The sequence below is a fragment of the Oncorhynchus mykiss genome, chromosome 10, assembly GCF_013265735.2.
Source record: "Oncorhynchus mykiss isolate Arlee chromosome 10, USDA_OmykA_1.1, whole genome shotgun sequence".
NCBI classification, from domain to species: domain Eukaryota; kingdom Metazoa; phylum Chordata; class Actinopteri; order Salmoniformes; family Salmonidae; genus Oncorhynchus; species Oncorhynchus mykiss.
Genome location: NC_048574.1, coordinates 15,801,964 through 15,826,251, shown reverse-complemented (window position 1 = coordinate 15,826,251; position 24,288 = coordinate 15,801,964). Strand labels below are relative to the sequence as shown.

Sequence of the window (24,288 nt, the reverse complement as noted above, 5' to 3'; positions counted from 1 at the left end):
TACAATCTAAAGTAGGCTCAGGGTATTGCCCCATCACATCAGATATTTCTTTATCTGAACGAGATAGGGGATGTGGACACTAAAAAGGCAGTCTGTAATAGTATCCAACACAATCTCCAAATAAAATTGAGGCTTCTAAGCCCACAAACGATTCTATTACATCAGATACACAGGGGTCAAGAGAGGAGGCCTAGAACAGGACTCTTACAGGAAAGATATTATATCAGTCAGCCAAGTATTCAATTAAATATACTGCAGCCCGGTGTGTTACTTTGAATAAAATAAAATATATAGAATGTATTTTATTGTGTGGTACCTTTATCTAGTAATAATGAAGTATTAAACATGAATCCTATTACTGGAATATGAACATCAGTTCTCTGCTGCTTTGCCTTTGTTTTATCAAAATATTAAAATAAATCAAGATTAGACTCTAGACAGGTTCAAACAATGAGAGTTTTCTACAAAAGTATTCTAACATTTGTATTTTTATTTAAATCACACCTTAATTCAAAATTAAATTAAATCCAAGACAAATCCAAATATATTGTCACTCAACAATCTACCCCCTGCAATTCACTAACGTCCTGTCCAGGGGGTTCTACAGAAACAGGAGACGGGCTACTGCCCTATGGGCCATTCTACTAAAACTGTGCATGCTGTTTGTACTAATCAGTGGTGGTAAGCCTATATACATTCTCCTTTGATTCCCATTCTGTTCCCACATTGTCCCCAGCTGGCCAGCATCATGTTCTGAGCTCCAGGGTAAAGTTACTCTAGGTACTGATCAACAATCCAAACCTTAACCACTAATGGGGAAAACTATAAACTGATCCTAAATCAGCATCTAGGCATCTAAACTTCACCCAACAGTGTTCAAGCAACAATGATTGTTTTAATGAGGCTTATTTAAAACTGAGCACTCACCGCCACCTGCTGTTCATCTACTTTATTACAATTAGGAAGTGAATGAAAATGACTGAGTAAAATACACGATAGTTAGGCAATTGGCTTGTAAAGTAATCTCCTCATTAATCTATTCTCATTGGTTGAGTGCCACATCAACAACTCAATGGAGGACTTTATTTAACATGAATCAATGAATGTATAAATCCTTTTTCCATGTGGTCAAGCACATCAGACCCCCCCCCCCCCCCCACACACACACACACACACACACTGTGCTAATACATGTTAAATAACTTTTTGTGTGACGTACATTACCAAGTGCATTATACAGTTTTATAAACCCGGGAAGTTTAGGTTCTGGATGCTGATTGTGTGCATTTCAGCCGTGTGTGTATCAGACAATATACCACTTGTTTACTGTTGTATTTAAATTGGTAACCAGTTTATAATAGCAGAAAGGCACTTGGGGGTTTGTGTTATATGGCCAATATACCACAGCTAGAAGCTGCATCCAGAAATACCAATTCGTGTCGTGCATAAGAACAGCTCTTAACCGTGGTATATTGGCCATATAGCACAGCCCCTCGGGCCTTATTACTTAAATATAACACACCCCCTTGGGCCTTAAATATATTCCTTTAAAAAGTAATTGAATCATAACCTTTCGTTATACATTTTTCTAAAATAGTCTAATACATCCATTGCAAATATGAATCTGCCCATGTACATCTCATTTAAAAAAAAAAGAGATTTGACCAGGATAGAGTTTTCTATCCTGGTCAGATCCTTTAGTCATTGAACATATGGGTCATGTTCATTAGGGCATGTAGTACACACTTAGAAAAAAGGGTTATACAAAAGGGTTCTTCTTCGGCTGTCTCCCCATAGGCTTCGGGGGTACGCCAATAATTTATACATTTGGGTGAGGTTTTTTTCTAGCATGAGTAGTTTTGTTTCACTGCCAAAAATAAAATTAAACCATCTAGTGTTCAGCAGAAATAACAACACAATGTCAAATACAGGTAGCCTAGTCAAATAATTAACATCCAACCACATTAACCATTACTCTCACGCGGGAAACCTTCACTCTTGAACAGACATTTAGAAACGAAACACGACAATTTGAAAAATATGCCACGGTAAGTTTTTTGGGCAAGAATAAAGACGACTTTCGAGTAGTAAGACATGTATAAAAGCAACGGATACCATTAACCAACAGTTACCATTTAAAATATATATATATATATATATATATATTGTGCTATTGACTGTACGCTTGTTAATTCCATAACTCTGTGTTGTTGTTTGTGTCACACTGCTTTGCTTTTTGTAAATGAGAACTTGTTCTCAACTGACCTACCTGGTTAAATAAAGGTGAAATAAAAAAATTAAAAATTAAAAATTAAGAAGGGGCTAGAAGCAACTTATATGGTGAGCTACCGAGTGGCCAGGACAGGCAAACTCTATACTATTGTGGAGGACTTAATTCTACCTGCTGCCGCAGATATGGCTGGGACAACGCTGGGGGAAAAGGCCCCAAAAAATTTACAGACAATTCCTTCATCAAACAACACTGTTTCATGACGCATCAGTGTCATGGCAGGAGATGTTTTGAATCAATTACTGCTTTGCATACAAGACAGTGAATTATATGCTTTACAGCTGGATGAGTCCACAGACGTGGTGGGCCTGGCACAGCTCCTGGTATATGTACATTATGTTTCTGGGGGATCAATTAAGGAAGACTTCCTCTTCTGCAAACCACTGGAAACCAAGACAACATGAGAGGATATTTTGAAAGTACTGGACAGCTTTGTGACATCAAATGGTCTTTGGTGGTCAAGCTGTGTTGGTATCTGAACTGATGGAGCAAAAGCCATGACAGGGAGACATAGTGGAGTGGTTGGGTACATTGCAGCATCCACCGAGAGGCTCTTACTGTCAAGGGAATGCCTGACAGCTTGAAATATGTTTTGGACACTACAGTGAACATTTCTCACACGACTGGCCTATCTGGGTGATGTTTTTTCTCGTCTGAATGATCTGAATCTAGGATTACAGGGAATCTCCGCAACTATATTCAATGTGCAGGACAAAAGTGAGGCTATGATTAAGAAGTTGGAGCTCTTCTCTGTCTGCATTAACAAGGACAACACACAGGTCTTTCCATCATTGTATGATTATTTGTGTGTAAATTAACTCAAGCTTACAGACAATATCAAATGTGATATAGCGAAGCACCTGAGTGAGCTGGATGCGCAATTACGCAGGTACTTTCCCAAAACGGACGGCACAAACAATTGGATTTGTTATCCCTTTCATGCATGGCCTCCAGTCCACTTACCAAATTGGAACAAGAGAGCCTCATCAAAATTGCAACAAGCGGTTCGGTGGAAATTTGATTTAATCAGAAGTCACTGCCAGATTTCTGGATAGGGCTGCGCTCAGAGTTTTTTGCATTGGCAAATCGCGCTGTTAAGACACTGATGCCCGTTGCAACCACGTACCTAAGTGAGAGTGGATTCTCGGCCCTCACTAGCATGAAAACGAAATACTGGCACAGACTGTGTGTGGAAAATGATTTAAGGGCTTTCTCCTATAGAGCTCGATTTTTATGGAATGGTCTGCCTACCCATGTGAGAGACGCAGACTCGGTCTCAACCTTTAAGTCTTCACTGAAGACTCATCTCTTCAGTGGGTCATATGATTGAGTGTAGTCCGGCCCAGGAGTGTGAAGGTGAACGGAAAGGCTCTGGAGCAACGAACCACCCTTGCTGTCTCTGCCTGACCGGTTCCCCTCTCTCCACTGGGATTCTCTGCCTCTAACCCTATTACAGGGGCTGAGTCACTGGCTTACTGGTGCTCTTTCATGCCGTCCCTAGGAGGGATGCGTCACTTGGGTGGGTTGAGTCACTGATGTGATCTTCCTGTCTGGGTTGGCGCCCCCCCTTGGGTTGTGCCGTGGCGGAGATCTTTGTGGGCTATACTCAGCCTTGTCTCAGGATGGTAAGTTGGTGGTTGAAGATATCCCTCTAGTGGTGTGGGGGCTGTGCTTTGGCAAAGTGGGTGGGGTTATATCCTTCCTGTTTGGCCCTGTCCGGGGGTATCATCGGATGGGGCCACAGTGTCTCCTGACCCCTGCTGTCTCAGCCTCCAGTATTTATGCTGCAGAAGTTTATGTGTCGGGGGGCTAGGGTCAGTTTGTTATATCTGGAGTACTTGTCCTGTCTTATCCGGTGTCCTGTGTGAATTTAAGTATGCTCTCTCTAATTCTCTCTTTCTCTCTTTCTTTCTCTCTCTCGGAGGACCTGAGCCCTAGGACCATGCCTCAGGACTACCTGGCATGATGACTCTTTACTGTCCCCAGTCCACCTGGCCGTGCTGCTGCTCCAGTTTCAACTGTTCTGCCTGTGGCTATGGAATCCTGACCTCTTCACTGGACGTGCTACCTGTCCCAGACATGCTGTTTTCAACTCTCTAGAGACAGCAGGAGTGGTAGAGATACTCTTAATGATCAGCTTTGAAAAGCCAACTGACATTTACTCCTAAGGTGCTGACTTGCTGCACCCTCGACAACTACTGTGATTATTATTATTTGACCATACTGGTCATTTATGAACATTTGAACATCTTGGCCATGTTCTGTTATAATCTCCACCCGGCACAGCCAGAAGAGGACTGGCCACCCCTCATAGTCTGGTTCCTCTCTAGGTTTCTTCCTAGGTTTTGGCCTTTCTAGGGAGTTTTTCCTAGCCACCGTGCTTCTACACCTGCATTGCTTGCTGTTAGGGGTTTTAGGCTGGGTTTCTGTACAGCACTTTGAGATATCAGCTGATGTATGAAGGGCAATATAAATACATTTGATTTGATTTAAGACTGAGACTCTCTCCAATACAACCCAACATTGCAGAGTTATGTGCATCCTTTCAAGAACACCCTTCTCATTAACCTGTGGTGAGTTATTCACAATTTTTGATGAACAAATATGTTTTTATATGTAAGATGTCTAAATAAAGGGCAAAATGATTGATTATTATTATATTATTATTTGTGCCCTGGTCCTATAAGAGCTCTTTGTCACTTCCCACGAGACGGGTTGTGACAAAAACTCACACTCATTCTTATGTTTAATAAATGTATTGTATAGTGTGTGTGTGGCAGGCTTACAATGATGGCTAAAAACAACATTTGAGAGTGCGCTGACCCTGGTGCTAGAGGGGGTACGCAGCTGGAGGTTGAATGTTTGAAGGGGTACGGGACTATGAAAAGTTTGGGAACCACTGCCTTAGGAGAACCCTTTTTGGGTTCCATGTATAACCCTTTGTGGAAAGGGTTTTACATGGAACCCTAAAGGGTTCTAGCTGGAACCAAAAAGGGTTCTTCAAAGGGTTCTTCTATGGGGACAGATGAAGAACCCTCATAGGTTCTAGATAGCACCGTTTTTTTTTTTGTGTGGACAATGTTTAAGAGTTTCTTACTGGACAATTCCAGGTAGTCATTCCCTGTTCCAGTCCATTTTCTTACATTTGGTGCCTAATGAAATAAACATGACGACGTACTTTTGTTAGCAATAGCGCACCGAGTTGCACTAGTTATGAGAGGCTTACCGAAGACTCAGGACAAAGGGTTCAAAGGGTTCAAAGGGTTCTTCTATGGGGACAGATGAAGAACCCTCATAGGTTCTAGATAGCACCGTTTTTTTTTGTGTGGACAATGTTTAAGAGTTTCTTACTGGACAATTCCAGGTAGTCATTCCCTGTTCCAGTCCATTTTCTTACATTTGGTGCCTAATGAAATAAACATGACGACGTACTTTTGTTAGCAATAGCGCACCGAGTTGCACTAGTTATGAGAGGCTTACCGAAGACTCAGGACAGGAACAACAATAGGTTTTGAATTAATCAAGATAGTGAGAGAGGGGGAATGGCTAAGAGGAATGAGAGGAAGAGATAAGGAGAAAGAAACAGAAAGAACAAGGAAGAGATAAGAGAGAAAGAGAACAAGACTAACAGGGAGAGGAAAGAGGTGAACGAGGGACACCATGTTGGTGGCTACCAATGGTACGCATGGTGTGGTTTGGCAAGTTCTCGTCAGGGACTTCCCAGTGAGCAAAACTGGTTGGCACAGTTTTGCTGTATAAATGACTTATTTGTAACCAATTTTGCTCACTGGGTTGGGGGTGCAGGACAGGACATTTGCTGACCTTGAGCGGGGAGATATGGGAGTGGGACACGTAGCCATGCACATTCTCAATCTCCGAGAGGTTCTTCTCCGACACGTGCACCAGCTCAGGGGCGCGCACCTCATTGGTCAGCCGCGGGAACCCGTGCTCAGGTGGAGAGTCCTCATCTTGATAGCGATACTGCTTTAGAAAGGAGGAAGAAGAAGAAGGAGAGGAGGAAAAGCGGTGGAAGGACAAAAGGAGCACAGAGGAAAATAATAAAGAAACCATCAGAATGACGATAAATAATAGATTGACATACATTTAAATTCCACTGTGAACCATGCTACTTGTAGAGAAATGTTACAAAGTCACATAATACATTGACTAGGCTACATGTACATATAGCCCAATTCTGTGGCACAATGAAGTGAATGATGAGGCATCCTCTGTGATTGTTAATTCTACCCATGAAGTTCATATGGCACTGCTTCACCACTACTAAACCGTTGTGAAATGAGAGTGAAAGCTGTGTCCCAATGGGGCTCTCGGGGACACAAGGTAAGGTGGGTCTGCCAGTGAGCATGAATCTGCGACAGCCTATGTAAGTGTGAACATGTGGACTGAAACATGGTAGCCTAATTCTAATTGGAACGGAAAGTGGGAAAGTTGCACTTCTTTTCACACTGCCTTTTTGTGAAATAACTAGCACCGGGATTCAATCAAAGGCGTGTTGTTGACAGATGAATTGCATTTCAATACAATTTCCCTCACCCTTTCGGAGATGGCATTCACGGTAAAGCTGAGGAAGGCAGCTCGAGCATGAACGACCTTTAAAAAGTCAAGTGCAGTGCACCTGCTGACAACTCGCCTTGGATTGAACCCTGGCTCAGGTGAACATTGCTACAGTTGGTAACAATGACAAGAGGAAATTAATGAAGGAGTGTCTTGATGAACTGATTCTCTGAACTTTCCTTGGAATACAGTATGCTACCATATCGTTCTTATGGCAAAACAAGACAAAATATTTAAGTGCTTTTGAATGGGGTATGGTAGTAGATGCCAGGTGCACTGGTTTGTGGCAAGAACTGCAACGCTGCTGGATTTTTCACACTTAACAGTTTCCCATGTGTATCAAGAATGGTCCAGCACCCAAAGGACATACAGTCAACTTGACACAACCGTGGGAAGCATTGTAGTCAACATGGGCCAGCATCCCTGTGAAACGCTTTCGACATCTTGTAGAGTCCATGCCCCAACGAACTGCGGCTATCCTGAGGGAAAACCTGCAACTCTATACTAGAAAAGGGTTCCTAATGTTTGGTATACTCAGTGTATATGCCCACATAGCTCTAAAATGTTCAAACCAACTCGAAACAATATCAAATAAATATATTTCCATCAAGCTAATACTGTACGCCCCTTATAATCATCAAGCATACTGTATACTGTCCCTAATGTCAACCTATTTGATCCTGATGGAGTGATAAGGGATAATATTCCCAAGGCCTGAGTGCCTTATGATATGATATGAAAGCAGTGAAGTCCTCTCTGTGTACAGCACAAGAGTGGCTAGTGGCATGGATGGGTGCCCTGCCTGAAGCATGGGGAGAAGGATGGCATGAAGATGGGGCCCGAGGGACAGTGTGAAGGCCCCTCTCTCACCCAGGGAGTGCTCATCAAGGCGGGGTTCATGCATGCCGGGGGCGGGCCAGTGTGTGGGGACCCCTGCACGGCTGCCGGCCTGTTCTGTGGACAAGAGAGAGCATTCTAGCTTTGACCACAAGGGGGAAACCCTTAACATGATATCTGCACAACAATACAAAATGTCTGCCCTGCATCTCCATTCTATATGTGGTACAGGCATGGCTCAGCTGGTAAGATCGTGATGCCGCCAATGCCAAGCATCCTTGGTTACAATTCCACATACACATACTATTGCTTTGGATAAAAGCTTCTAGCAAGTGGCATAAACTGCAAAAGATTATCTTATGGCCACAGAAATGATTTGAATTCCAAAATTATGTGCAATTATCATAACATACCGCTGAATCAATTTTACCATCAAAATTAACTTTGTTGTATCAGAGGACCTCTTTCCCAAGGGAGAGCCGGGTCGCATATATCACGTGTCTAAGAGTAGGCGTGCTGATCTAGGAGAATGTTTGCCTCATAATGAATCAGATCATTATGGACAGGAAGGACCTGATCCTAGCTCTCCTACTCTGAGACAGATGATACATACGGGCCCCTGTATACTTCAGCTGATGATATCTTTGAATCTCTAAGTTGAGAGGACTTGAAATTGTACTGGGTCTCAAGTTAAACAACACATTTGTCCAACTCAGGAATGCATGTCAACTCAGTAAAACGTGTTATGCAAACGGAAAAAGGAAACAGTAAGTAAGAGCACTGAGATGCCGACACACACACACACACACACACACACACACACACACACACACACACACACACACACACACACACACACACACACACGCACACACACACACACACACACACAGGAGAGGGGTGCATGTGGGGAGCCGGGTGCAGTGCCCGCTTACCCTGTGACAACATGGCCACTCCAGATGAACAATGAGCGCAGATAAAGGAGGCAAATAATTTCACATACAAATTTTCAGAAGGAATTAAAAGTAGTGTGGGTTGCTTTTCCATGACCAGAAGAAAATCAGTTGTACTTTACATTCCAGTGCCCTTATTACAGTGTAATTATTCCTGTAATTACAACAAAACAAATATTGTAATTACTCATTATTACACTGTACTTCGGGGTTACTTAGGGTTATGGCTAAAGAAAAGGTTAGTGTTTAATACTTCTTATACTGTAATGCCATGAGTAGTTACACAGTTATAATGGCACTGTAATGTAAAGCGTTACTCAGAAATCTCATTAGCTTTAAATGTATTCTGTGATTCTTTGTCACATTATTTTTCTGTTTGGGTATAATTGCATTTCATTCCATCCCCCTGCAGAGCTACCCTGAGTATACAAAACATTAAGAACACCTGCTCTTTCCATGACATAGACTAACCAGGTGAATCCAGGTGAAAGCTATGATCCCTTATTGATGTAATTTGTTAAATCTACTTCAATCAGTGGAGATGAAGGAGAGGAGACAGGTTAAAATAATATTTTCAAGCCCCAAGACAAGTGAGACATGGATTGCGTATGGGTGCCATTCAGAGGGTGATTGGGCAAGACAAAAAATGTAAGTGCCTTTGAACAGGGTATGGTAATATTAGGACGTTCTTAATGTTTGGTATACTCAGGGTATACCGATGCAGTGATATGCTAATGTGTGGTAGACCCATAAGCAGGCACAGTTTACTTGAAGTTGTTTAGATACTGTATGATGGATATAGCACATATACTACCACCAGGATTGTAATGTCTTTGTATTACAAGTAACCACTACACTTTGCACCAGTAACTACTTTAAACAAGTATTTGGCGAGTTGTGAGGCTACGATCTGCAGCTGAATACTGTAACTAACAACATTTTGGTTACCAGAGTAGTTCTGGAGTAACTACATTGCATTAGAGTGAGGTAATGTAAATTGTTACCCATTAAGACTGACTTTTTATAGTGGCCTACATGTTCAGGCTGCCAGAACCTCTCAAAATCATTGAGGCATCATCCAGAAAGAGCAGAGCTTAGCTAAGCTTTTTCTCCCTTTGAACATGAGTCATCTTGAGCCACCATTGACAACAGTGAGTGTGTGTGCATAAAAAAAGATGCTTGCCAAACTCAATGCATGTAGAGCATGGTGGTATAGTGAAAAGTTGTCTTTATTCAAAGCATCGGAAATGAATACATAGTTAAGAGATAGTTCACTCCAAAATTATATTTTAGTATGTTCATTAGTCCACTGTTAATTTGGGCTAGTTTTAGAGTTTGTTAGAGTTTTTAGTTAGGGCTGTCAGAGTTAATCAGTTAACTCAAGTGAACTTTTTGTAATTTTTCCTGCACACTTTCAATTGTGATTAATTGCATTGTCTGAAAACATTCAAAATACACCGAAAACATCACAAAATCCATCATCTATAGAGCTAAAAACAACAATGTGATGTTAAAACAAGTTGAAATTGAGGTAAAAGAAAGGATTGGATTCAACCACCTCGGTAGCTTGCTAGCAAACATAAAACCGAAACATTGAAGCGACCAGACTGTATGCTGGAAAAAACACTTGGTTTGTTAATTTTGATTAAAACGAAACCGCTATTAATTAAATATGAACATAGCACTACATGTTACACACATAGACACTCAACCATGCAAATTGGCGGAGTTATTATATATTTGGACAGCACAAATTATAGTCGTACTCTTATACAGACATTGTACATACTCTCACTAAATCACATCCAATATCATACACATCAACCTACTCAGATTTACTATACACGTAATATCTTGTCTCAATTTTCTAACATCTGTGGCATTGGCTCACAGGCAAACAGGCAAGGGAATAAAACAAATATTGCTAGAACCTATTTATTGAGTTTTAAATATCAGACTTTTGAAAGCTCTAATTTTGACCGTCATAATACCTGTGATGGCAGTAACTTTTATAAGTACTAATTATGGTCAATTTAGACTGAGAATAGTATCTAGTTATGGTAAGGGATGAAATAAGTATAGATAGTTATAATTGTAACGGTTTAGCAGATTATAAAAAAAACATCAGTCTTTACATGGCTAAAAGAAAAGGAATATAACATATACTGTTTACAGGAAACTCACTCTACATCCTTAGATTAAGTTGTGTGGAAAAAGGAATGGGGTGGTGAAATAATTTTCTGTCATGGACAAAGGATCTCAAAAGGTGTGATGCTTTGAAAACATAATGTTAACTTTCACTGCTATGCGGATGACACACAACTGTACATTTCAATGAAACATGGTGAAGCCCCAAAATTGCCTTCGCTAGAAGCCTGTGTTTCAGACATAAGGAAGTGGATGGCTGCAAGCTTTCTACTTTTAAACTCGGTCCCAAGAAACAAAAAGATCTTCTGTTGAATCTGACAATTAATCTTGGTGGTTGTACAGCCGTCTCAAATAAAACTGTGAAGGACCTCTAGCAGCCGTATTTAGTCCTAATCCGGAAGTTTATAAGAAATCCTGCTGTGCCCTCCGACGAACCATCAAACAGTCATACTACACCGAATCATACTACACCGGCTCAGATGCTCGTCTTATGTGGCAGGGCTTGCAAACTATTACAGACTACAAAGGGAAGCACAGCCACGAGCTGCCCATTCACGAGCCTACCAGACGAGCTAAATCCCTTCTATGCTCACTTCAAGGCAAGCAACACTGAGGCATGCATGAGAGCATCAGCTGTTCCGGACGACTGTGTGATCACGCTCTCCGTAGCCGACGTGAGTAAGACCTTTAAACAGGTCAACATTCACAAGGCTGCGGGGCCAGATGGATTACCAGGACTACCAGGCAACTGGCAGGTGTCTTCACTGACATTTTCAACATGTCCCTGATTGAGTCTGCAATACCAACATGTTTCAAGCAAACCACCATAGCCCCTGTGCCCAAGAACACTAAGGCAACCTGCCTAAATGACTACAGACCCGTAGCACTCACGTCAGTAACCATGAAGTGCTTTGAAAGGCTGGTAATGGCTCACATCAACACCATTATCCCAGAAACCCTAGATCCACTCCAATTTGCATACTGCCCAAACAGATCCACAGATGCCCTTTCCCACCTGGACAAAAGGAACACCTATGCGAGAATGCTATTCATTGACTACAGCTCAGCGTTCAACACCATAGTACACTCAAAGCTCATCACTAAGCTAAGGATCCTGGGACTAAACACCTCCCTCTGAAATTGGATCCTGTACTTCCTGACGGGCCGCCACCAGGTGGTGAGGGTAGGTAGCGATATATCTGCCATGCTGATCCTCAACACTGGAGCCCCTCAGGGGTGCGTGCTCAGTCCCCTCCTGTACTCCCCTGTTCAACCACGACTGCATGGCAGGTACGACTCCAACACCATCATTAAGTTTGTAGATGACACAACAGCCTGATCACCGACAACGACAAGACAGCCTATAGGGAGGAGGTCAGAGACCTGGCCGGGTGGTGCCAGAAAACCAACGTAACCTAGACTAAGGAGATGATTGTGGACTACAGGAAAAGGAGGACCGAGCACGCCCCCATTCTCATCGACGGGGCTGTATTGGAGCAGGTTGAGAGCTTCAAGGTCCTTGGTGTCCACATCACCAACAAACTAGAATGGTCCAAACACACCAAGACAGTCATAACGAGGGCACGACAAAGTCTATTTCCCCTCAGGAAACTAAAAAGATTTGGCATGGGTCCTCAGATCCTCAAAAGGTTCTACAGCTTCAACATTGAGAGCACTGGTTGCATTACTGCCTGGTATGGCAACTGCTCGGCCTCCGACCGCAAGACACTACAGAGGGTAATGCGTACGGCCCAGTACATCACTAAGCTGCCTGCCATCCAGGACCTCTACACCAGGTGGTGTCAGAAGAAGGCCCTAAAAATTGTCAAAGACACCACCCACCCCGGTCATAGACTGTTCTCTCTACTACCGTATGGCAAGCAGTACCGGAGCGCCAAGTCTAGGACCAAACGGCTTCTCAACAGCTTTGACCCCCAAGCCATAAGACTCCTGAACAGGTAATCAAATGGCTACCCGGACTATTTGCATTGTGTCCCCCCAACCTCATATGCATAGTCACTTTAACTATTCATTCATGTACATACTACCTCAATTAGCTAGTTAGACAGTTAACCCACAGTTAACCCACCCAACCCTAGGCTGTCATTGAAAATAAGAATGTGTTCTTAACTGACCTGTCTAGTTAAAGGTTAAAATAAAGGTTAAAAAAATAAAGATAATAAAAAGATTAGCCCGACTAACCGGTGCTCCCACACATTGGCTACCCGGACTATCTGCATTGTGTCCCGCCACCCACCACCCGCCAACCCCTCTTTTACGCTACCGCTACTCTCTGTTTATCATATATGCATAGTCACTTTAACCACACCTACATGTACATTCTACCTCAATTAGCCCGACTAACCGATGCCTGTATATAGCCTCGCTACTGTATATAGCCTCGCTACAGTTATAGCCTCGCTACTGTTATAGCCTCACTACTGTATATAGCTTCGCTACTGTATATAGTCTCACTACTGTATATAGCCTCACTACTGTATATAGCCTCACTACTGTATATAGCCTCACTACTGTATATAGCCTCACTACTGTATATACCCTCACTACTGTATATAGCCTCGCTACTGTATATAGTCTCACTACTGTATATAGTCTCACTACTGTATATAGCCTCACTACTGTATATAGCCTCACTACTGTTATAACCTCGCTACTGTTATAGCCTCACTACTGTATATAGTCTCACTACTGTTATAGCCTCATATAGCCTCACTACTGTTATAGCCTCACTACTGTATATAGCCTCACTACTGTATATAACCTCGCTACTGTTATAGCCTCACTACTGTTATAGCCTCATACTGTTATAGCCTCACTACTGTTATAGCCTCACTACTGTATATAGCCTCACTACTGTATATAGCCTCACTACTGTATATAGCCTCACTACTGTTATATAGCCTCACTACTGTTATATAGCCTCACTACTGTTATTATTCACTGTCTTTTTACTGTTGTTTTTTTATTTCCTTACTTATCTATTGTTCACCTAACACCTATTTTTTACTTAAAAATTGCACTGTTGGTTAGGGCCTGTAAGTAAGCATTTCACTGTTGTATTCGGCACACGTGACAAAAACACTTTGATTTGATATTCAAAACTTTTACTTGAACCCTAAATGGTTCTCAAGTAGAATACTAAGAAAAGCTCAACCATTGTTTAAAAATGCCCCTTTTGATTTTTCAAAGTATCCCTCTTTTTCAAACAAGGACTGCAGAGCTGGCTACAATTTCAATTTCATCCCCCTGAAAAGATAGAACAAATATTATGGCTGAACTAAAATGTCCTGGTTGATAAAGTTCCTGTAGTTATGGGAAAGGGTATTTTGTTTTTAAATAATATTGTAAATTGGAATGGAATTGTCCGGGAAGGTCTGCTCAATCCAAGAGTACAACCAATTGATTACAGCATTACCCCAAATATGGAGGAGGCAGGTGGCAGCGGGAGGAGGTAGGGAACTGGTCTGTCTGCCCAACATAAAAGATAAAAAATGATAAAAAGAGCATAAATAGGAAAGTTGCATTTGAGGACCAGGATGTTGACAACTGTGCCATACAGATTGCAAAATAGTTAGGACGTGATTTTTGATTTTGATGTATTCCATGGTACAGGGTGTATGAGCTGATATATAAAACGACGCAAGATTCAAGACTTCGTGCTTTTCAGCTAAAACTATGATATAGAATTCTGCCTCCAACCAAATGTTGAATATTAGATGGATTGAAATTGTACGTTAAACATCAGAGCATAGTTAAAAGATATATGTTAAGTAGAAATCCGAAGAGGGTGGCCAGCAGAGACAGGTGGGATGGGCTGAGGGAAGCTGAGGTTTGGGATGTGGAATTGGAGACAAGTGGGAGTTGCTGTGCGGGAAATAGAATGATGGTCAAAGATAAAAGTCAAAAATAAAGTCAAAATAAAACATAATAAAAAGTATGTTTGAATGACACTGAGGGGCAGTGTTTTTACAACTAATGCCGGTTTGCCTGAGGCTGATGCCGTGCAGGTGTTTGTACACCTGCATATATATACATACACTCTCATTCAAATAAACGCATACAAGAACACACACATACATGTAATAGTGACAGACTTGCACAAACATATACAGCTGGAATTGCTGTTATGATTTTAGTTGTCCTTTGTTTTGTTTTTTTGTTTGTTTTTTTGCATTGTTGTTTGCTGTTTTTTTTCTCTCTCTCTCTTTTTTTTCCCACCTTCATTTAACCAGGTAGGCCAGTTCAGAACAAGCTCTCATTTACAACTACAACCAGGCCAAGATAAAACAAAGCAGTGCGACAAAAACAACAACACAGAGTTACACATAAACAAACGTACAGTCAATAACACAAAAGAAAAATAGAAAAAAATCTATGTACAGTGTGTGCAAATGTAGAAGAGTAGGGAGGTAGGCAATAAATAGGCCCTAGAGGCAAAAATAATTAAAATGTAGCATTAAAACTGGAGTGATTGATGTGCAGATGATGATGTGGTGACCAGTAAGCTAAGATAAGGTGGGGCTTCACCTAGCAAAGACTTATTTATTTTATTTTATTTATTTCACCTTAATTTAACCAGGTGGGCTAGTTGAGAACAAGTTCTCATTTGCACCTGCGACCTGGTCAAGATAAAGCAAAGCAGTTCGACACACAACAACACAGAGTTACACATGGAATAAACAAACATAATGTAGAAAAATCTATATACAGTAGAAAAATCTATATACAGCATGTGCAAATGAGGTAGGATAAGAGATTAAGGCAATAAATAGGCCATAGTGGCGAAGTAATTACAATATAGCAATTAAACACTGGAATGGTAGGGTGTGCAGAAGATGAATGTGCAAGTAAAGATACTGTGATGCAAAGGAGCAAGATAAATAAATAAATACAGTATGGGGATGAGGTAGATTGGATGGGCTATTTACAGATGAGCTATGTACATGTGCAGTGATCTGTGAGCTGCTCTGGCAGCTGGTGCTTAAAGCTAGTGAGGGAGGTAAGAGTCTCCAGCTTCAGAGATTTTTGCAGTTCTTTCCAGTCATTGGCAGCAGAGAACTGGAAGGAGAGGCGGCCAAAGGAAGAATTGGCTTTGGGGGTGACCAGTGAGATATACCTGCTGGAGCGTGTGCTATGGGTGGGTGCTGCTATGGTGACCAATGAGCTGAGATAAGGCGGCGCTTTACCTAGCAGAGACTTGTAAATGACCTGGAGCCAGTGGGTTTGGCGACGAGTATGAAGCAAGGGCCAGCCAACGAGAGCATACAGGTCACAGTGGTGGGTAGTATATGGGGCTTTGGAGACAAAACGGATGGTACTGTGACTGTACCCAATTTGTTGAGTAGAGTGTTGGAGGCTATTTTGTAAATGACATCGCCGAAGTCGAGGATCGGTAGGATGGTCAGTTTTACGAGGGTATGTTTGGCAGCATGAGTGAAGGATGCTTTGCTGCGAAATAGGAAGCCAATTCTAGATTTAACTTTGGATTGGAGATGTTTATTAATATGAGTCTGGAAGGAGAGTTTACAGTCTAACCAGACACCTAGGTATTAGTAGTTGTTCATAAGTCAGGACCATCCAGAGTAGTGATGCTGGACGGGCGGGAAGCGAACGGTTGAAGAGCATGCATTTAGTTTTTACTTGCATTTAAGAGCAGTTGGGGGGCACGGAAGGAGAGTTGTATGGCATTGAAGCTCATCTGGAGGTTAGTTAACACAGTGTCCAAAAAAGGGCCGGAAGCATACATAATGGTGTGGTCTGCGTTGAGGTGGATCAAAGAATCACCAGCAGCGAGAGCGACATCATTGATGTATACAGAGAAGAGGGTCGGCCCGAGAATTGAACCCTGTGGCACCCCCATAGAGACTGCCAGAGGTCCGGACAACAGGCCCTCCGATTTGACATACTGAACTCTATTGGAAAAGTAGTTGGTGAACCAAGCGAGGCAATCATTTGAGAAACCAAGGCTGTTGAGTCTGCCAATAAGAATGTTGTGATTGACAGAGTCGAATGCCTTAGCCAGGTCGCTGAATACGGCTGCACAGTAATTTCTCTTATCGATGGCGGTTATGATATCGTTTAGGACCTTGAGTGTGGCTGAGGTCCACCCATGACCAGCTCTGAAACCAGATTGCATAGCTGAGAAGGTACAGTGAGATTCGAAGTGGTCGGTAATCTGTTTGTTAATTTGGCTTTCAAAAACCTTAGAAAGGCAGGGTAGAATAGATATAGGTCTGTAGCAGTTTGGGTCTAGAGTGTCTCCCCCTTTGAAGAGAGGGATGACCGCAGCTGCTTTCCAATCTTTGGGAATCTCAGACGATATGAAAGAGAGGTTCAACAGGCTAGTAAAAGGGGTGGCAATAATTTCGGCAGATCATTTTAGAAAGAGAGGGTCCAGATTGTTTAGCCCAGCTGATCTGATGACGGGATGAGGTTAATGTCATTCCAGGATACTTATAGATGACCTGGAGCCAGCGGTTTTTGCGACGGATATGTGGTGAGGGCCAGCCAACGAGAGTGTGGGTAGTGGTGGGTAGTACATGGGGCTTTGGTGACAAAACGGATGGCACTGTGATAGACTACATCCAGTTTGCTGAGTAGAGTGTTGGGGGCTATTTTGTAAATGACATCACCGAAGTCAAGGATCAGTAGGATAGTCAGTTTTAAGAGGGTATGTTTGGAGGCATGATTGAAAGAGGCTTTGTTGTGAAATAGGAAGCTGATGTGAGTCTGGAAGGAGAGTTTACAGTCTAACCAGAAACCTAGGTATTTGTAGTTGTCCACATATTCTAGGTCAGAACCGTCCAGAGTAGTGATGCTAGTCGGGCGGGAGGGTGCGGGCAGCAATCGGTTGAAGAGCATGCACTTAGTTTTACTAGCATTTAAAAGCAGTTGAATCCCAATAGCGACAGATTCAGGTTAACGTTTTTTGGACTGGTGGAAGATCTGTCAATGTGCCCTTGAGTAGGGCATTGACCCTGGATACTTCTGTGTGTCGCTCTGAATGGGAGTCTGTTGGATGGCTGGTGTGGTGTAGTTGTTGAGTGTCTTCACTGCAAGTATATTGTATGTTTCGGATATTCAATTTAAAAAAAACATTTAAAAAGAAAAGAAAAAAGTGTGATTTATCAATTTTGCTAACTGTTACTTTGGACAAAATCAAGCCGTCAATATTTGTGTAGCTTTTTGTCCAAAAAATCTTAAATTACAGCTCAATTAGAGCAAATTCTGAATTATCCATTAATCGTGATTAATCACAGCAAAACCTGTAATTAACTGGGTTACATGTTTTATTGTTTGACAGCCCTACTGCTAATACAATCCAAAACAATTGTACACTTCAGCAGTCCCACTTTCAACATTCAGCAAAAACGTAATGTATTAATAACGATAGCTACATTAATAGCTATATGGCATGTGGCAGTGTCTATAGTGTACGGCACGGCACGATTGGTATTAAGAGGTCATAGTGAAAAAGCTTATGTAAGCAAGCACATCAAAGACCAGGGCCATATCTACAAGGGAACAACCAGAACCCAGCTGACTTGAAAGCTGTTTAAAAATGACTAGAAGGCCAGTGACCTACAAGAGGAGTACTGGCACATACTACCACCTAGGCATTTTTCAGTTATACTGTGGTTGCAGAAACATTGTAACATTATATATGTCAATTTTTAAAAAACTAAACGCAACAGTGACCTTTTTGTCTGAAATTATTAACTTTTGGTTGCATGAAAAACACATTGGATAGTGTGTGGGGTGGGATTGGGTGATTGTGAAGAAATTGTATTGGGATTCCTATTGACTCTACAAATCATACACTGTAACAGATTTATTTAGGTTATTGTATGTTTCTCGTCAGTCCATATGGTCAAATGTTTTATTTTTATTTTGTACAAATACTGTACAAGCCTCATAGTTATCCTAATAGAAGCTCTAAGTTGCTTCCTGGAAAGTCTCAAGATGATGCAAAACCAAACAGATGCACCCAAAAACGAGACTAAACACAATATATCTTGAAAACTCAAAAGTTAAGAATACACTGTAAAAAATAGTTTTTGAGTAAAATGCCCTTTTTATTAAGATGGCTTTTTAATCACATTCAGTACAGAGTACTGTCATGTATTGTCATGTTGTGTCTTTCTGTCCTTTCCTTTCACCCTGTCTCCCTCTGCTGGTCGTACTAGGTTACCGTTTCTGTCCCTCTTTCCCCCAGCTGTTCCTTGTCTTCTCTGACTACCTCATTCACCCCTTTTCCCACCTGTTCCCTTTTTCCCTCTGATTAGGTCCCTATATCTGCTCTCTGTTTCTGCTCCTGTCTTTGTCGGATTCTTGTTTGTGTGTCTCATGCCTGAACCAGACTATCATCGTGTTTGCTGCAACCTTGTCCTGTCCTGTCGGAATCTACCTGTCCATCTGAGCCCACGTGTGTTCATCATTAAAGAAACTCTGTTTGTTAATTCGCTTTTGGGTCCTCATTCACGCACCTGACAGAAGAATCCGACCAAGAATGGACCCAGCGACTTCGGATCCTCTCCACTCAGCCGTCGAGATCCAGGGAGCGATGCTAGGCAGACACGAGCAGGAATTGTCTGCTGCTCGACATGCCGTTGAGACCCTGGCCACCCAAGTCTCCAACCTCACAGAACAGGTTCACCATCTCCGCCTCGATCCACCGGCCACTTCCAGGGCTTTCGAATCTCCGGAGCCCAGAATCAATAACCCGCCGTGTTACTCTGGGGAGCCCACTGAATGCCGCTCGTTCCTCACCCAGTGTGATATTGTGTTTTCTCTCCAGCCCAACACTTACGCCAGGAGCACTGCTCGTGTCGCCTACGTCATATCTCTCCTTACTGGACGGGCTCGTGAGTGGGGCACGGCAATCTGGGAGGCAAGGGCTGAGTGTACTAACCAGTATCAGGACTTTAAGGAGGAGATGATACGGGTTTTTGATCGATCTGTTTTTGGGGAGGAGGCTTCCAGGGCCCTGTCTTCCCTATGTCAAGGCAATCGATCCATAACAGACTACTCTATTGAGTTTCGCACTCTTGCTGCCTCCAGTGGCTGGAACGAGCCGGCTTTGCTCGCTCGTCTTCTGGAGGGTCTCCGCGCAGAGGTAAAGGATGAGATCCTCTCCCGGGAGGTTCCTTCCAGCGTGGATTCCTTGATTGAACTCGCTATTCGCATTGAGCGACGGGTTGATCTTCGTCACCGAGCTCGTGGAAAGGAGCTCGCGTTCTCCGTTGCCCCCCTCTCCGCATCACTACCATCTTCCTCTGCCGGCTCGGGAGCTGAGCCTATGCAGCTGGGAGGTATCCGCATCTCGACTAAGGAGAGGGAACGGAGAATCACCAACCGCCTCTGTCTCTATTGCGGTTCTGCTGGTCATTTTGTCACTTCATGTCCAGTAAAAGCCAGAGCTCATCAGTAAGCGGAGGGCTACTGGTGAGCGCTACTACTCCTGTCTCTCCTTCAAGATCCTGCACTACCTTGTCGGTCCATCTACGCTGGACCGGTTCGTCAGCTTCCTGCAGTGCCTTAATAGACTCTGGGGCGGAGGGCTGTTTTATGGACAAGACCTGGGCTCGGGAACATGACATTCCTCTCAGACAGTTAAGGGAGTCCACGGCCTTGTTCGCCCTGGATGGTAGTCCTCTCCCCAGGATTCAGCGTGAGACGCTACCTTTAACCCTCACTGTTTCTGGTAATCATAGCGAAACCATTTCTTTTTTAATTTTTCGTTCACCTTTTACACCTGTTGTTTTGGGCCATCCCTGGCTAGTTTGTCATAATCCTTCCATTAATTGGTCTAGTAATTCTATCCTCTCCTGGAACGTCTCTTGTCATGTGAAATGTTTAATGTCTGCTATCCCTCCTGTTTCCTCTGTCTCTTCTTCACAGGAGGAGCCTGGTGATTTGACAGGGGTGCCGGAGGAATATCACGATCTGCGCACGGTGTTCAGTCGGTCCAGGGCCACCTCTCTTCCTCCACACCGGTCGTATGATTGTAGTATTGATCTCCTTCCGGGAACCACTCCCCCCCGGGGTAGACTATACTCTCTGTCGGCTCCCGAACGTAAGGCTCTCGAGGATTATTTGTCTGTAGCTCTTGTCTGTAGCATTAGTCAATGATGTCCTGAGAGACATGCTGAACATCTTTGTTTTCGTTTACCTTGACGATATCCTGATTTTTTCACCGTCACTCCAGATTCATGTTCAGCACGTTCGACGTGTCCTCCAGCGCCTTTTAGAGAATTGTCTTTTTGTGAAGGCTGAGAAGTGCACTTTTCATGCCTCCTCCGTCACATTTCTCGGTTCTGTTATTTCCGCTGAAGGCATTAAGATGGATCCCGCTAAGGTCCAAGCTGTCATTGATTGGCCCGCCCCTAAGTCACGCGTCGAGCTGCAGCGCTTTCTCGGCTTCGCGAACTTCTATCGTCGTTTCATCCGTAATTTCGGTCAGGTGGCAGCTCCTCTCACAGCCCTTACTTCTGTCAAGACGTGCTTTAAGTGGTCCGTTTCCGCCCAGGGAGCTTTTGATCTCCTCAAGAATCGTTTTACATCCGCTCCTATCCTTGTTACACCTGACGTCTCTAGACAGTTCGTTGTCGAGGTTGACGCGTCAGAGGTGGGCGTGGGAGCCATTCTTTCTCAGCGCTCCCTCTCTGACGACAAGGTCCACCCATGCGCGTATTTTTCTCATCGCCTGTCGCCGTCGGAACGTAACTATGATGTGGGAAACCGCGAACTGCTCGCCATCCGGTTAGCCCTAGGCGAATGGCGACAGTGGTTGGAGGGGGCGACCGTTCCTTTTGTCGTGTGGACTGACCATTGGAACCTTGAGTACATCCGTTCTGCCAAACGACTTAATGCGCGTCAGGCGCGTTGGGCGCTGTTTTTCGCTCGTTTCGAGTTCGTGATTTCTTATCGTCCGGGCTCTAAGAACACCAAGCCTGATGCTTTATCACGTCTCTTCAGTTCTTCAGTAGCCTCCACTGACCCCGAGGGGATTCTCCCTGAGGGGCGTGTTGTCGGGTTGACTGTCTGGGGAATTGAGAGGCAGGTAAAGCAAGCGCTCACTCACACTCCGTCGCCGCGCGCTTGTCCTAGGAACCTTCTTTTCGTTCCCGTTCCTACTCGTCTGGCCGTTCTTCAGTGGGCTCACTCTGCCAAGTTAGCCGGCCACCCTGGCGTTCGGGGTACGCTTGCTTCCATTCGCCAGCGTTTTTGGTGGCCCACCCGGGAGCATGACACGCGTCGTTTCGTGGCTGCTTGTTCGGTCTGCGCGCAGACTAAGTCCGGTAACTCCCCTCCTGCCGGCCGTCTCAGGCCGCTTCCCATTCCCTCTCGACCGTGGTCTCACATCGCCTTAGATTTTGTCACCGGACTGCCTTCGTCAGCGGGGAAGACTGTTATTCTTACGGTTGTCGATAGGTTCTCTAAGGCGGCTCATTTCATTCCCCTTGCTAAGCTTCCTTCTGCTAAAGAGACAGCACAAATCATCATCGAGAATGTTTTCAGAATTCATGGCCTTCCGTCAGACGTCGTTTCGGACAGAGGTCCGCAATTCACGTCTCAATTTTGGAGGGAGTTTTGCCGTTTGATTGGGGCTTCCGTCAGTCTCTCTTCCGGCTTTCACCTCCAGTCTAACGGTCAAGCAGAACGGGCCAATCAGACTATTGGTCGCATCTTACGCAGTCTTTCTTTTCGCAACCCTGCGTCTTGGTCAGAACAGCTCCCCTGGGCAGAATACGCCCACAACTCGCTTCCTTCGTCTGCGACCGGGCTATCTCCTTTTCAGAGTAGCCTCGGGTACCAGCCTCCGCTGTTCTCATCTCAGTTCGCCGAGTCCAGCGTCCCCTCCGCTCAGGCTTTTGTCCAACGTTGCGAGCGCACCTGGAAGAGGGTCAGGTCCGCACTTTGCCGTTATAGGACGCAGACTGTGAGGGCTGCTAATAAGCGTAGAACTAAGAGTCCTAGATATTGTCGCGGTCAGAGAGTTTGGCTCTCCACTCAGAACCTTCCCCTTAAGACGGCTTCTCGCAAGTTGACCCCGCGGTTCATTGGTCCGTTCCGTATTTCTCGGGTCATTAATCCTGTCGCAGTTCGACTTCTTCTTCCGCGATACCTTCGTCGCGTCCACCCGGTCTTCCATGTCTCCTGTATCAAGCCCGTTCTTCGCGCCCCCGCTCGTCTTCCCCCCCCCCCCCCCCCCATCCTTGTCGAGGGCGCACCCATCTACAGGGTCTGTAGGATTTTGGACATGCGTCCTCGGGGCCGTGGTCACCAGTACCTCGTAGATTGGGAGGGGTACGGTCCTGAGGAGAGGAGTTGGGTTCCCTCTCGGGACGTGCTGGACCGTGCGCTGATCGAGGATTTCCTCCGTTGCCGCCAGGTTTCCTCCTCGAATGCGCCAGGAGGCGCTCGGTGAGTGGGGGGGGTACTGTCATGTATTGTCATGTTGTGTCTTTCTGTCCTTTCCTTTCACCCTGTCTCCCTCTGCTGGTCGTACTAGGTTACCGTTTCTGTCCCTCTTTCCCCCAGCTGTTCCTTGTCTTCTCTGACTACCTCATTCACCCCTTTTCCCACCTGTTCCCTTTTTCCCTCTGATTAGGTCCCTATATCTGCTCTCTGTTTCTGCTCCTGTCTTTGTCGGATTCTTGTTTGTGTGTCTCATGCCTGAACCAGACTATCATCGTGTTTGCTGCAACCTTGTCCTGTCCTGTCGGAATCTACCTGTCCATCTGAGCCCACGTGTGTTCATCATTAAAGAAACTCTGTTTGTTAATTCGCTTTTGGGTCCTCATTCACGCACCTGACAAGTACAATCTAACATTATAGCATATTGGTTACAGCCAACAGACAACCAACACAAAAAACAACAACCATTGATAGAACGTCAGATCTGAAACTTTGACCCCAGGGCATGGACTCGTTCCATATTGTCACCCCAGTTATAGCACTTAGACACATAGCACGGTTAGCTGCAGGGTGAAGTTTCCCCTATGTACAGATCTAGGATCAGCTTCCCCTTCCCCGATCCTAACCTTAACCATTAGTGGGGGCGAATGCAAAACTGACCCAAGATCAGCGTCTAGGGGCGTCTTCACCCTAATCCGCATGGTTTAGCCCACAGACGTATACTATAACGCTGAGTGACTACTGCTCGAGGGGCGAGAGAGAGAGACTCAGCTGACAGCTGGTTAAACTGTGAGAAAATGTCTTCTTGCTTCGTAAAATGAGGAATACAAGACTGAATACATAATGATGTTCTCCGGGGAAAATATGAGCCTATTTATACACGCAAGGTTTCAACTGTAACTCATTACACAGCACAGCCAGCAGACAGCATGCACAGCCTCTAGACAGCCTGCACAGCCTCTAGACAGCCAGCACAGCCTCTAGACAGCCAGCACAGCCTCTAGACAGCCTGCACAGCCTCTAGACAGCCCGCAGCCTCTAGAC

The 24,288-nt window shown here is 44.2% G+C and overlaps 1 protein-coding gene across 19 annotated transcripts in view; it reads right to left on the bottom strand.

Moving 5' to 3' along the window:
• Positions 1-24,288, bottom strand: part of LOC110533415 (disks large homolog 2) — a 312,764-nt gene that overhangs the window by 167,724 nt on the left and 120,752 nt on the right. For 16 of the 19 annotated variants that reach the window (XR_005053590.1, XM_036989790.1, XM_036989771.1 and 13 more), the window contains 2 exons: positions 7,736-7,819; positions 6,113-6,274 (listed from right to left, as the gene is read on the bottom strand). Coding sequence is in view for 18 of the 19 variants with exons in the window: in XM_036989790.1 (XP_036845685.1) it covers positions 6,113-6,274; positions 7,736-7,819 (246 nt within the window). In the remaining variant the exon portion in view is untranslated. The remainder of the gene's footprint in view (positions 1-6,112; positions 6,275-7,735; positions 7,820-24,288) is intronic. The other 3 variants (XM_036989773.1, XM_036989780.1, XM_036989781.1) reach the window with 3 other exon arrangements.